This window comes from Delphinus delphis, chromosome 2 (assembly GCF_949987515.2).
Source record: "Delphinus delphis chromosome 2, mDelDel1.2, whole genome shotgun sequence".
NCBI classification, from domain to species: domain Eukaryota; kingdom Metazoa; phylum Chordata; class Mammalia; order Artiodactyla; family Delphinidae; genus Delphinus; species Delphinus delphis.
In genome coordinates this window covers 33,205,061-33,219,606 of record NC_082684.1, presented here as the reverse complement: position 1 = coordinate 33,219,606, position 14,546 = coordinate 33,205,061, and the positions used below count along the sequence as shown (strand labels likewise).

Here is a 14,546-nt window from a genome sequence, read left to right as displayed (position 1 = left end):
TGTAATATGGGCCGGGGGACCCAATGATAATAAAGAAAATTATATCTCAGTTTATTGCCAATAATTCTTGCTGGGGCAGGGAATGGTTTAAAAAATTAAAATAAGTAAACAGAATCCTAAAATACCAGCACTAGAAAGGACCTTCCAAATTCTTTTGTACCAAAGATCTTATTTGAAACATAAGTAAGGGGTCACCAAGCTAGCCTATGGTACACCTAGGACTAAAACCCAGGTTCCCTACCTCCTAGTCATCCCAGTTGCCCGAGAACATACTAAATGCTCTGTCTTTAGGTAGTGGCCTTTGTAAAGGTATGTGATTCAGAAATGGAAGGAAAGACAAATGCTTGGTCACGGATTTAGAAATTTCCTCCACTGGACACAAATATAGGGAAAGAAATCAGTAATTCCAGGAAAAACCTGAAGTCCAATTCCAACTGAAAAATAGCATGTGCGTGCACACACACACACACACACACACACACACACAGACACTGGCACTGGCAGAAGACAGAAGACGGACGTCCGTAAAGTCTATTGTCTGTCTCTCCTGCTGAGTCCAGCAGAGGCTGTGAGAGGTGGCACGACCCCCCGCTCTGCTGAAGAACCCGCGGCCCTTGGACTCACTGTCACTGGGATGCAGGTAGAGGCAGGCATCTTTGGGCAAGAGAAAGAAATGCCAACCTAGACTAGAGGAAGAGGACAGTCTGTGCAGGGACACGGGGACAGGGATGCCAAGGGAGAGCAGAAGTTGTGCCTGGCCAGGCCACCACGGAGCCCTGCCACCACTGGTCCCAGGAGCGCTGGCAGCCCCAACTGTTTCTACCACCTACCAGGATGAAACACCCCAAGATTTATGTGCTGACAAAACGGCAGCATGATTTTAAAAATTCTCTCTGCTTTCACATCAGCTCCAGACACTGTGTACAATTTCAGTGTCCAAGCCAGACTGATGGGCCTTTTGATCGCTTCAGAGGGTGACTCCAGTGAGAGGGGACACGTATGACTATAAACATTGGCTGTAGAAACCCTCAATTGCTTTGAAATGGTAAATTTCCAGGCAAAGTGGATCTGATGTCACACGCCTCCTGCATTAACAGCTTTTTCTTCCTCTTCAATTATTTTGGCTGGTAAGGGAGTGGAAATTACACTTCAGAATATATCGATGGGTATTTTCAGCCTTGCTGAGAGCTTCAAATTATATACCAATCCTGGGAACATTCTCTTAGTTTCCACTTCCCAGTTTCTCAAGGAAAATGGAGGTTTCGATTATAGGCACCATTAGATGGAAGGAAATGCAGGACAAGGACCACGGGTCTCTTTTCAATTCAAATGCTCTCTGGTCTTATCACCTGACCTATTTTTGAGCCAAATTTTGTTCCGGCCCTAGGTGTAGAGGTCCATCCTAACATGTACGAGATGATGAGGTCCTTGATAAAAAGACAAGTATGTCTAACAGCCTGGGTCCAGGGCTTGAATCAGGGCATCTGACAGGCAGGGGAAAAAAAAAAAAAGCCAGTTCTGTCTCTTCATCTTCACACAAGGGATCCAAAAGTCCTGATCTCTGGTACACACGGCCTCTCCCCCGTGCTTAGGTGCTGGGTACACGGGCAGCCTCCCAGCTGCGTCTTTGCCCCAGCTGTGTTCTGGTTTTCTCTTCTCGACCTGACTGGCCTCTTCTGCTCTTCACCTGAGGACCAGACCTGGATTTACAGCTCCCTTCCTTGGCAGACCACAGAGAACTCAAGTTCAACTGAACAAGTCTCCCGAATCTGCTCCACGTCCTGTGTCCCCATTTCAGTTAGTGGTTACCTTACACCAAGGTACTTGTCTCCTACACGAGAAACGTACGTGTTATTCTCAAATCCTTTCTCTCGCCTCCGCCTCCAACCGATCCCCAAATCCTCTGAGTCTAACCCTCTTTCTCTTCTGCTCCAGTGTTTCTGCCCTAACCCAGGCTCACAGCACTGCTTGCTGGGACTGTTGCAAAGTCATTGTAATCCCCCACCACTACTCTCCAGCCTCTTCACTAAAATTTATAACTGATCATGTCATTCCCTGTTACAAAATCTTGGGTGGCTCTCCGTGGCTTACCAGAATAAGTCCAAACTTCTTACAAAAGCATACAAGACATCTGTTAACTGGCCCATCTACCTCTCTAATCTCGTTACCATCACCACTCCCTACCCAGTACACACCACCCGCTGACCATTTCCTGGTCTCCCTCCCATACACTTCCACACGTTAGTTCCTTTCTTTGCTCTTCCTCTGTGCAGAATGCCCTTCCACATCTTGTCCACCTGCTTATCCTTAATACTCAGCTCTCAGATGACTCCTTCCTTGGATGAAGTCCCCTTTGTGTTTGACTAGAGTTCTGTTATACCCTTTTGTGACCGTCTGTGCCTATTTCCCCATTATCAGTTACCGGGCTCCTCGGGCGGTGGAATCAGGTTTTGTTCGTTTTTGTATTCTTGGAAGCTAGAAGTGCTCGGCGTGGTAGGCATTCGAGAAGGAAAGGGAAGAAGGGGACTGGAAATACCACCCTAATGGGCAAACAGGCATTGGCTTACCATCTGAGTGGGCTAGGTGGCATTTTAGTGGGACAGAATGGGGAGTAGCAACCAGCCTGCTGCCCTAGATACTTATTCATTCATTTACTCATCGCACAGATACTTAGTGAGGGCTGCCATGATGGCCCATGCTGTGCTGGAATCTGGTGATACACAAAAGAAGGCTGCCAGGCCCAGAGGGACTCCCATTCGAGGGCAAGAGACAGGCATGTAACAGGCAGCGGCCTGACATTTTGGGCCAGCTGGTCTGCTCTGAGGATCTTTGCCACTCAGCTCCACAGAGGCTGTGGAGGAGGGGAAGGGGCGAAGGAGACAGGCAGTGAGATAGGGAGGTCAGGTAGGCCTTGCAAAGGGCTCTGCCTCCAGGACCAATTCTGCTGACCAGCTGGCTTTATTTATGCATTTCTCCTTTGTAGGAATTCCTTGCTGTTAAGAAAAAGCATGTGACACATTTCTAATTAGCCCTCTAACTCTGCAATCCTATTATTCCCAAATGTAGCAGTTGGGTCATTTCATGATCAGTAATAACGTTTGTAGTTCCTGCAGTTATTCACCAAATTGGGGTCATTCCTTCCCTGACTTCTGGTGGAACCACAGAGGATTTTCTCATCCCCTCATCTGGGGCAGCGGGGTTTGGCTCCTGGCCCCATGGTTGGGGGGCAGCCAGCTGCTCCTGTGGAAGCGCTGGGAGGGAACCTGGGTTACTCACTACACCGGCCCACACTGACCCAGATGAGTTGCGCCCTTTCTCTGGGCTCTAGTCCTGCACCATCTCTCAGGTGCTTGACTTAAGACAGAAATGCATGCTGCACTGAGTACCCTGCCCATCTTCTTCCCTCCTTCCTTCCACCAACAAATACTAAATGAAGGACTTCCCTGGTGGCGCAGTGGTTTAGAATCCGCCTGCCAATGCAGGGGACACGGGTTCGAGCCCTGGTCCGGGAAGATCCCACATGCCGTGGAGCAACTAAGCCCGTGCGCCACAACGACTGAGCCCATGCGCCACAACTGCTGAAGCCCGTGCACCTAGAGCCCATGCTCCGCAACAAGAGAAGCCACTGCAATGAGAAGCTCACGCACCACAACGAAGAGTAACCCCCGCTGGCTGCAACTAGAGAAAGCCCACGAGCAGCAGCAAAGACCCAGTGCAGCCAAAAATAAATAAATAAAATAACAATAAACTTACATTAAAAAAAATACTCAATGAGCATGGACTATATACACCAAGCAGTGTTCTAAGCACTGGGGAGACAGATGAACAAAACATACAAGAACCCCTGCCCTCATGGGGCTTATACTCCAGGGGCAGAAACTGATATAAAAAGCCACGGTTCTCAGACAAACAGAATGATGACTAATAAAGAACTGAGTTCCTTTCAAAGAGCCAGGTCCTCAACTTGATCTATAATGGTTCGTAGAAACTTGACTTATAAAAAGCTTTTCCTTAGATACGCTGGTGCATTAAGTGGGGACAGTGGGTAGCATACCTGCCACCTGGTGGCTGGGTGACCTCTGCAGCCATCCGTCTCTTCATCTGTGAGATAGAGAGGGTGGAGCCTTCCTCACAGGGTCGTCGTGAGTGTTCTGAGATGGTGTATTGGCACAGTGTCTGTTTCATGGTAACGTACATTCTGTTCACCATCCCTGGCTCCTCTTTCTTGCTTCGAGCAGACATGGGAGTCTAATCAGTTCCCTTCAGCCTCCTGCTGGACCCCTGCTGCAGATGCAGACAGGACAAGAGGCTCCTGAGGTGACCCAGAGTCTCGAGGGTAATGGGTAAGCCTCGAGAAGGTAAGCCAGCGAGAATGGACACCCAGCAGAGGCTGCGGCCGTACACTCTGCCTCTCCCCTCCCCCCCAGCCCCACTGAGCAGAGGCTCTGGAAGAGGCAGCCACGCGCCTGTGGGGCAGGACAGTCATCCCTGTCGGAACTTGGGTGTGGCTGAAGAGGCCTGTCTGGGGTCTGTTCTCCTTCGCGGCCCAGGTGAGCAGTCCCCCGCAGGTGCCCTGGCGGGCCCTTCGGGAGTCCCCGTCACCCCAGCAGCCAGCAGCACTGCCTGTGAGAGTGGGCCTCCAGGGGACGCCGGTGGTTACCAAGCACTGGATTTTACTTGCTTCATTTCATCCTACCTTTCCCAACAATGCTGCAAGTTAAGGGCTGTCACTGCCCCATTTTACCGTTGAGGAAACCGAGGCTAAGAGAGGGAGTAAGAATTTGCCCAAGCCACTCTAATATGTGACGGAACCAGCATTTGAATTCAGGCTGTCCAGCTCCAGAGCTCGGGCTTCACACTGACCTATACCCTTTCTGCCCTCTGTTAACAACCCCAATCCCCAGATCCACACATCAAACTCACAGGGGCAGACAGTTCCCTGGGCCCTCTGGGAGCGCCGGGGCCACACGGCACTCTGCCCAGCTTACCTGAGTGCTGGCTTCAGCAGCTTGAAAGAGAAGGGGACCGTGCCTGAGAGCAGTGACAAGGGAGACAACTGCAAGTCCAAAATGGCACAGCTGGAGGGACCTTGGAGGTCATCTCTCGGCAACCCTTCTTTTACCGAAAAGAAAACGGAGGTCCAGAGAGGGAAGTGAGGTCCCTACATGCAGAACTTCTACCACCCTGCAGACTGCCCAGTGGCCTCAGAAGCCCGGCACGGAAAATGGATTCGAACCCAGTCCCTCCACCCACCTGTTGTATGACTCTCAGCGATGGAGGGCTTCACTGAGCCTCAGCGTCCTCTGCTGCAGGTCGCGGGGGCTTTAGAGATAATGCGTGTGAGATGTCAGCACAGCAGCTGGCACCTGCTAGGTACTCAGTGAACTGTAGCTATTATTATCACTCTTGTTGGCTCCGAAGTTCAATGATGTTAGGCAACACTACCTCTCTTAGGTGTTGCTTTGATTCTGTGGTTCTGCTAGCTAGGCCCAGAGAGGGAACAATGTTCACAGCCACCTCTGAACGCCGAAATCCATCTCAGGGAGGGCTAAGGCTCAGCTCGGTGCCTCTTTGGGATTAGAATCTGGAAGAATGACCGTGGGCTGTAGCCGAGGTGGCAGCTGCAAGTTCCCAGCTCTTCCAGCGTGCCTGTGGCTTGAGACCCATCACTCAGCCTCTGTCTATATCAAATTTCTGTGAGTCCAGTGAGCGAGGTAATCACCTGCCACCTTACCTCCACCACCCACACCCAGGGAAGTTTATTGTGCTCATTTAAGGAAGGGCTAGCTATGAAGTCTAACACCTTCCAGAAAGGCTACACTCCTAGGGGTTTTGGGGGGTTTCTCTTTGTGGTGGGGGGTGAGTAGAGAAGACTTCTCTCTGAGACAGAGCTACCTGGCGGTGACAATTTGGTGCAGATGTACAGCATCCTCACCACTGAGCCCTGAGGAATAAGGGGTAAGACTTGTAGAAACTTGCCAAGTTCCAGCTCCTTCTTCCCTCCCTCTCCTCATGGAGCCCTCCTTCTGGAGCCATCAGTAACCCATCAGCCTGATTTCGGTTTGGCATGGTCCAGCTTCATCCTCCATGCCTAGGGGTGACTTTGGAGCCTCTCACTATGGGTTGATGTGATGTCTTTGGATCCCACGTTCTCTCACCTGGTTCTTTCAAGACCAAAGGCAGCTAGACCTAATAGACCAGGCTGGGATGAGAGAAGCAGCCTATATCAACAAAGGGTCATTCCCCAGGTCTTCCCACCTGGCTGACCTGAGAGCCTGTATGGGGGTAGGGACACCAGAAGGGCAGTGCCCTTACGTTTCCTCGTCATCTAGAGATGGCTGTGGGGCCTGATTCCTAAGGAGCAAGTCTCCCTAGCTTCCCACAGAGGACATGACCACTGGGTCTGCCCCATGATTGCTGCAGAAACAAGCCAGTGGCTTGACAGGGGTTATCGTGGTCTATGGAAATGAATCCTGGTTCCCTACTGCAGTCTAATTAAACTCCCCAGGCAAGGGAGACCTGGGAGAGCAAGGCTGGCCTGCATCTCCACACCATCTCCTATTGCTCCTGACTGCCACGCAGCTCATGCCTCAGATTCCCTGATATTCTTCTTTTTTTGCGGTACGTGGGCCTCTGACTGTTGTGGCCTCTCCCGTTGCAGAGCACAGGCTCCGGACGCGCAGGCTCAGCGGCCATGGCTCACGGGCCCAGTCGCTCCGCGGCATGTGGGATCTTCCCGGACCGGGGCACGAACCTGTGTCCCCTGCATCGGCAGGCGGACTCTCAACCACTGCGCCACCAGGGAAGCCCGCCCCGCTATTCTTATAGATTTCTTTGTGAGGCCCTCTTTTACGTGTCCCCTTCTTTCTAGGGTCACTTTCTTGGTAGGGCCATTTTTGGACTTGTCCTCGTGGTTAGTCTTCTGAGTGAGGAAAGGGTATTGCAGTTAAAACAATGACTTTTCTGCAGCAAAAAACCCATTCAGGTTTTCTTCCTTCAATTCACTTCACTCCAACCGAAGTGTACTGAGCAGCTATTACAAAAGTGCTTCACTCCTGAGTGCTGGAGAAACAGGGAAATGCTGATGGGGGTGGTTGGGGGAAAGCATGAACTGTGACCTCACCATCTGCCTGATTCCCGAGGTAGCTTCATTCAGAGGCCAGGACCTAATGTGGTCCTTCAGATGAGCCAGTGCCCAGGAGTACCAGCAGGATGCAAACAGCCTGACAACCCTGTGTCTCACATGAAAGGGCTTCCTGAGTCCAGACTCGCCCAGCCTGACCAACTTCAACTCCCACCAATAACTTCCCAGCATCCTGGGCCGTGGCACCGCCAGGTAGATCTCTTCCTTGAAAACATCAAGCACTTTCATCCTCTGGACCTTTGCTCATGCTGTTCACGCAGCACATCCTGCCCTGTTCTCCCTTTCCTGCCTCTTAAGAATTTATTCAAAGGAGTTATCTACCTTCTGTGAGAAGCCTCCCCCTAAGACCACCTCGCAATACAATATTTTTCCTCTGTGATCCCTGCTTAGTTTGTTTATTTCACATCTGAGTGTCTGTTCTGTCCCTGACACTGTGCTGATCTCCTAGAACTAATTTAGCCCACCTTCCCTTCTGCCCGGAGTGAGAGTAGTTCACATCAGATTCTCAGTGCCACCAGGGCTGGGGCACAATCTCAATGATTTCTGTGTCCGTGTCTCTCAACACGGTGTTTTGCACTTTGTTCAAAGTGTCAGACGGAGAGGTGGTTTCTAGACTGGGCTCTGCCCACTAATTAGTCGTGTGGTCTCCAGCGAATCTTCCAGCCTCTCTGGCCGCCTCCCTTCTTCCTGATGAAATGGTGATGATAATACCCCAGGGTTGTCCAGGGGACAACGAGGCGGGGTGGAAAGAAGCATCATGAAAGCTGGGAGCCCCAGGCCAACGGAAGAGGGGGGGTGGTTGTACCCCCATTCTCCTTTCACTGGCTATGAAACAGCGTCTCTTCCCCTTCGCTCTCTTCGAATGTCAAGTGCACCAGCTTCCAATCCCTCCTCGGGGCGGGACCTCCGGCGGCTCGGAATCCTAGGCTGCGGAGGATTCCGGTGCAAACTCCAGACTCTCCTCCCGCCCAGCCGTCCCTTTCCAAAGACACGCCAAACACACCTTAAACCCTGTTCCAGAGCGCAGTTCAGAGCGCAGTCCAGAAAGGCAGCTCCGCAGCGCGGGCCCGGGCCGGGGTCGCGCATCTCCAACCGGTGACTCAGGGCCGCTCGGTCCGGGGGTGGGTGGAGGTAGGCGGGACAGACCAGGGCCGCGCGCGGGCAGCCGCCAGGAGCTCGGTCGCCGAGCTGTTGGAGCCGAGACTGGCTCTGGCCCGTCGCCATTCCGCCGCGGGCGTCTGCCTCGCCGGGCCTTCCTCCGGCGCCGCTTTGCACCCGCTACGCTCCTCTCTCGGGGCGCAGCGGCCCCGCAGCCGGCCGGGGCTGGAGCGGGGGGCGGGCTCTGCGCGCGAATGAATGGGCGCCCGCGGGAGGTGCGCGCCTCGGACTGAAGGGCATTAGGACCGTGAGGATCGCTCCGTGCTCCTGTCTCTCCCTATCCCCCCCCCCCAACCCCCCACCTCTCTCCTTTTTCTGCTCTGCGGGACTGAGCAGCCCGGCGCGAGCGAAAACAAACAGCTGAGGCTGCGAGTGCCCCCGCCCCGGCTCCAAGAGCACGCCGGCCCGGGCCCCTACTCCGGGCGCCCAGCCGCCCACCATGAGGAAGATCCGCGCCAATGCCATCGCCATTCTGACCGTAGCCTGGATCCTGGGCACTTTCTACTACTTATGGCAGGACAACCGAGCCCACGCAGCATCCTCCGGCGGCCGGGGCGCGCAGAGGGCCGGCGGGAGGCCGGAACCGCTCCGGGAGGACCGCACCATCCCGCTCATTGTGAGTACGCGTTGCGAGCCGAGCGGCCGGCCGGGGAGCCGCGGCGCGCGTCCTAGCCCCGCGCGGCAGCAGAGGGCGAGAGGCCAGGCCGGGGGCTGCGTGCCCGCCGCGCCCCGCCGGCTTTGTATACGTTGGAGCATTCCTGTCCGTTGTTATGGCAACCTCTGTCGGGCTAGCGGGGCCAGGGCGCACGGATGGAGGGAGGGTGACAACGGGTGGGGGTTGGGAGAAAGTACTGCAAGTTTGGTGGGCCCGGCGTGCACGCGCGACTGGGAACGTGGCGGCTCTCTGGGTGCTGCGCAGCCTGGGCCGGGGGCCGAGGGCCGAGGGCCGGGGGCCGAGGACTAGGGGTTGTCCGCGTCTCATCCGCCCCCGAAGGCGGCTGGACCTTGCGCGCGGCGAGCCGGCAGTGGGAACCACACGCTGCTAAGCGCGTAGGTGGTTGTGCGCACCCCACTTCAGCCCCTCGGGGGCAAAGGACATGGGGTGGGTGCGCTGGGTGAGGCAGGGTCGCTAGGGACTTGCTGGACTTTGAGCTCCCTTCTCAGTCCGGGTCAACTTGAACCTGGTTTTTGGGGGGCACGGAGGACTCCCCACTATCACCCCCGGGGTTCTTCGGGTCGGGGAAAGGTCTTGTCCTGAAGGCGTCTCACGCCCCAACACCAGTCCATCACGACGCGCTAACTAGCAGTGTCTGCGCCCAGGCTCGGAGATTGCCTCTCACGAGGTCAGCCCCGCGATGTCAATGCGAGCGGGGAAACCAAGGCGGCGGGGCACGGCGGAGGTGCGGGGGAGCCCCCCAGGCGCTCCGGGGACCTGGGCTGGGGCGTGCCTGTCGCCGCCTCCGCCCGGGCCCCGGGAGCCGGCTCTTTGTGGCAGGGGCACCTGTTGAGACGGGAGGCTCTGGAACCCGCGAGAGGCGCGCTCAGGCGGGCCGCAGTCTTCCGATGGGGGTGGATGGTGGGCGAGACTCTTGGGCGACCCGACTCGCAGGACAGACTGCTGGGCCCGGTGCAGCCTGGCCGGCGGGGGCCGGAAAGAAGGAGAGCAGAGTGAGGGGTTGAGGGTGGGGGAGTGGAGCAGGGTGGCCATTCTGAAAGATCTGGGTCTGGGGAGGCAGGGGTGAGGAGCTCCTGGAGAGGCGCAGGGTCAGGAGGGCAAAGACTTGTGTGGAGTAGACTCTGAGATCTTTGTGCCAAGGCAGCTGAGCCCCAGGAATACGGTGTGTTGTTTGTAGTGGCAGTTGTAGGCGTGGAAGTGCTCTCGTAGTCCCATCCTGCCCTAGATTCCCTTTCTTGTTACCTACCCGGAAAGAAGTGAAAATCCCCTGCAAAAGAACCATATTTCCAGGCTTTGCCTGAGGAGACCTTGGGGTTTGTGGGTTTTCCCCAGCCCCACTCCCCCATTGCCAGATCCCCGTCTGGTTGAGCTCTCTGGGGGTGAGCCTGATTAGGTGGAGTGTTCCCTTCTGGGCTGAGGGTCCCTGCCACTAAGACACTGTTTCCAAAGCACTTGTGGATGTTTGGACGGAAGGGCTGATGAGGGAAAGCCTCCTGTGTTAAAGACCCCAGAATGTTGGGATCTAGGTGGACAGATTCAAGTTGGAACTGGGCAAACCAGGAGTGGCCCCATACCCCCAGGGAGCTCCCACAGCAGGGACTCATCCAAGCTGCCCTGTTCTTACGTTCTGAGAGGGCCAGCTCTGGTCCAGGGTAGGCGGGCCTGGAGTGGCAGGGAAGAGGCAGGCTGCCCAGATGTTCTGTCCTTCTCTGTGGTGACGTGATGGAAGGAGGGTCTGAGCTGGAAGAGGAGGAGGGGAGAGAGGAGGGGGAATGGAAGGGAAGAGCACAGAGATACTAACTGCTGCTCAAAGCCTGAGGCTGGTCTCATCACAGGTGCCTCTGCTTCAGAATCCGGGAAAGCCACTCAGACTGAGAGCCTGGGAATGGTGCCGGGGGCTTGGGGGGGCATTGCTGGAGGTGGGCGACACTCGTTTTGAGTGGTGGCAATGGCAGGTCATGGGGGCTGCAGTGAACATCCTCTCGGCCCTCTCCCTGTTCCCATGGGGTTTGACTTACTGCAGATTAGAAGAGGGCTGTGAACTGGAAGCCGAGTGAGTTTAAAGTGTGAAGGAGTATCGGCGAGCCAGGAATGGAGGTGCAGGAAGAGAGGGAGAGTGGAAGTTCCTGGGAGTGAGCCGCGAGCCTTCTCTGGCCACTCGGGGCATAGCCAACTCCCTCGTTGTTCTTAGGCTTTAAGCCCTGAATGTCTGTTCCATAGGCATTGATCCCCAGTCACACCCTGCTTTTGACACAGCCTTGCATTGTATTCCCATATTCGGGGTATTTCGCTTCAGTGGGACTTCCAGTCATCGGCCTGTCTCCTCATTGAATGCAAGCTATCGTGCAGGGACAATGCAGGAAGCTTCTTGCATCCCCACCTTGATGAGCACAGCAAGACTTAATAAGTATTGTTACACGAGTGAAGTAGGATTTCTGCCCAACTCTGGGAGCAATGATCCAAGCTTCATATCCCACTAATACTTTATTCCAGCTCCAGCTGACTATAACTAGAGAGCCAGGGGAATGTGTGTTCAGCTTCTCTGGGAGGTAAACCCTTTGTTCAACTTAAAAGGGGCAGGTGCAGCTGAAGATTTAATTTCTCTTTGAAATCTGTGGTTAACCTCTCACTGGTCTTCTTGCCATTCCAGAACACGTCTCTGTCTAGTTGGACCAGAATGCGCTGCATGTGGATTTTCAGATTCTTAGGGAATGATGTGGCTAGTCCGGCTGACAGAGGCTGAGAAAATTCAGACAAGCATCATCATCACTCCCCTGGGGAATCAGAGAGCTGAGCTGGAAAAGGGAGGGTCTGCATAACAGCCTGGGCCAGGAGGCAGCTCCGTCTTCACAATGTCTGGGTGATTCCAAGCCAGCCAAGTTGTTTCTGGACCTTGGAGACAATTGTTTGGCATTGCAGGGTGTCGGCATGGCAACCGTATGGCCCAGATATCTCAGGGAGGTCCTAATTTTTAATATTCTGCCCTGTTGTCAGCCCATGTGTCATAAATTTTGATGTGAAAAATTGGTTATAGAATCTGTAAAACTAAAGGGAGATACGGACTTCATCCATAAATGGCTGCTATGATGTGGCAGGGTTTGTGATTTTTCCATGCTGTACGTATGGGCAAGGCAGTGGATGTGGGGGTATCCACTTGAATCTACATTGATGCTCACTGGCTCTGGACTGCATCCAAAGCAGGAAGTGGAGCAGACACAGCTGGCCTTCAGCCTTTAGGACTCACAGTCGGGAAGAACATTTGTGGTTGGTTTGGTTTTCCATATGCTAATTCTCTAATAGGCATGGGTGGGATGCGAAGGTGTTACATGGAATTTCACTTTACAGACATATTTTTAAAAGACTGTCCATTGTGGGTATTTTCAGGATAGGTGTACTCATTTGCAACGTCTCCTATTTGAAACCATGAACGTTTTAGGCAAGAGTTTTCCTAAACTGGAGTTTTTTATCCTACAGTTGGGATACTGCTGAGTGAGCATGGACAAAAACTTACATCTCTGGACCTTGGGTATTTTATATGTTAAATTTGGGTGAGGGAAATTCCCTGGTGGTCCAGTGGTTAGGACTCTGCGCTTTCACTGCGCAGGGCATGGGTTCGATCCCTGGTTGGGGAACTAAGAGCCCACAAGCCTCACGGTGTGGCCAAATAAATAAATAAATTTGGGTGAAATGGTTTGTTAGGTGTGTTGATCCTTGGGTAAGCTGATGATAGCTTCCTTTCTAGAAGCAAATAAATGGCTTTAAGAGAGTTCTTTTGAATGGTGTTGTGAGATTTGTGGCTAGCTGAGGGATACCCCTGTCCAGAGTTGGTCCTGTAGTAACCCCTGAGGCTGCACAGGGATCCCCACTTACCTAGTAGAAGGGAACAAAGAAGATGGCTTTTCCAGCACTGTTCTCTGAGAGCAGAGGCTTCAATTAAAATAAATATAAATTAAATTATATTTAATTTGTGTAGGTGCCCAGTTCTCTTTGCCCCACAGACACCCCCAGTTCCCTTTGCCAAAATGTCTGAACTGAAAGAGCTTGGTTTCCCATCCCGTTCCAAGGAATGGAACTGTGGCTAGCGGGTAAAAGTTGCAGGGAGAGAGATTTGTTTTTACCAGAAGCAACACTTTCTCACTGAGCTGACTGTCACAGGAATGGTCCAAAGGCTGGCCAGGGTTTCTCTTCACACTCCCTGTGGCCAGGTCAGCGCTTTCTTCCAGCAGCAGTGGGAGGAGGAGAAAAAGGCCCGTGGTCCTGACTGTCTCGGAAGATGTTAGACAGCTCTGTAACCGAGTCTGAAATAGGGCCCAATTATTATACTGCAAGAGACCTGGCGCCCTGGGAAGCAAGGCTGGCTGAACACACTGAGGCCAGGGAGGAGGGTGATGAAAAAGAAACCCATAACTGCCACAGTGCTGTCCCCTCCCTGTTCCTTTGGAGCTGCCAAACAGGGAAGGAGAGGGGGCCAAGGCTGGTCAGAGGCAAGGCTGCAAAGCCGGAAGTGCTGGTCTCAGGCTCTTTCCTGCTCCCCAGAACGAGGCCCACAAAGGTTTTCCACCCACCTGAGGCCCCTTGAGTCTGACCTTCCCATATACCACTTCTATTTCCCTCATCCAGCCTGGGGAGAGTTTCCAGGTGGCCTGTCCTGCGTCCCGGGGCCTTGCCCATTGCTTTCCAGGGCGGTGCCGGCTGGCAGTGCCCCTGAGCTGTGTTTATGGAGGAGACTGAAGCCCAGGCCTGCCTGGCTCCCCAACACCCTGAATTTCAGCCACACCCTTTGCCAGTATCTGGTTAGAGACAGTAAGGCCACCGGAGGACTTCTGTGAACATTTCAGAACCGGTAGGAGTGGCAGACAAGGGGTGTTTGGGGACAGAGGGGGCCATCATTATACTCTGTAGGCAAGATAAGGCTCAGGCCACAGCTGGGGAGACACCGAGGCAAGTCTGCCCCAGGTATGGCCTTTCCACTTTTCTGGACCTATTAGGAAGAGCTGCAAGTTTAGCCTAAGGGCACCAGTGCCACTTCCTTGCCATTCCATGAAGTGAGGTGTGGCTCCGTGCAGATGAAGACAACACTGTCTCAGAGCACAGGGGTTGGGGGGGGGGGGGCGGTGACCACATCTCTTAACATGCTCCAAATTGTGGGCCCTGACGTTGCGATTCACCCAGGCCCTAGCTAGGCCAGGTCCAGGCAGAAGGAAACGGCTCAGGATGGAAACGGATGTTGGCTACCAGGGATGAGGAGGTGAAGGGATAGAAAGAGGATGCAGAATGAAGGCCAAGTGATCCCTCTTCCAGGCTCAACCCTACTCTCAAGGGGCTGTGTTTCCATAAGTGAGTCACTTCCACTCTCGGGGTCTTAGTTTCCTCATCTGTCAGATGAGGGTTGAACTAGAGGATCTCCAAGGTCCCTCCCAGCTCAAACCAACTTTGACCTTTTGGACCCATTCCTGCAAAGGTGAGGTGGCCCCAGGCCAGGGCTCGTGGTCTGATGGTGCTTGGATTAAGGAGAATAGGGCCGGGGGTGAGGTGTACAAAGACCAGACCACTTGTGTTCAGAAGAGC

At 54.0% G+C, this 14,546-nt stretch overlaps 1 protein-coding gene across 1 annotated transcript in view; it reads left to right on the top strand.

Moving 5' to 3' along the window:
• The first annotated feature begins 8,549 nt into the window (after window positions 1-8,549).
• The window catches only part of GALNT16 (polypeptide N-acetylgalactosaminyltransferase 16), a 102,711-nt gene continuing 96,714 nt past the window's right edge, over window positions 8,550-14,546 (top strand). The window contains exon 1 of the mRNA XM_060003400.1: window positions 8,550-8,918. Within this exon, the coding sequence (XP_059859383.1) occupies window positions 8,742-8,918 (177 nt within the window). The 5' untranslated portion in view covers window positions 8,550-8,741. The remainder of the gene's footprint in view (window positions 8,919-14,546) is intronic.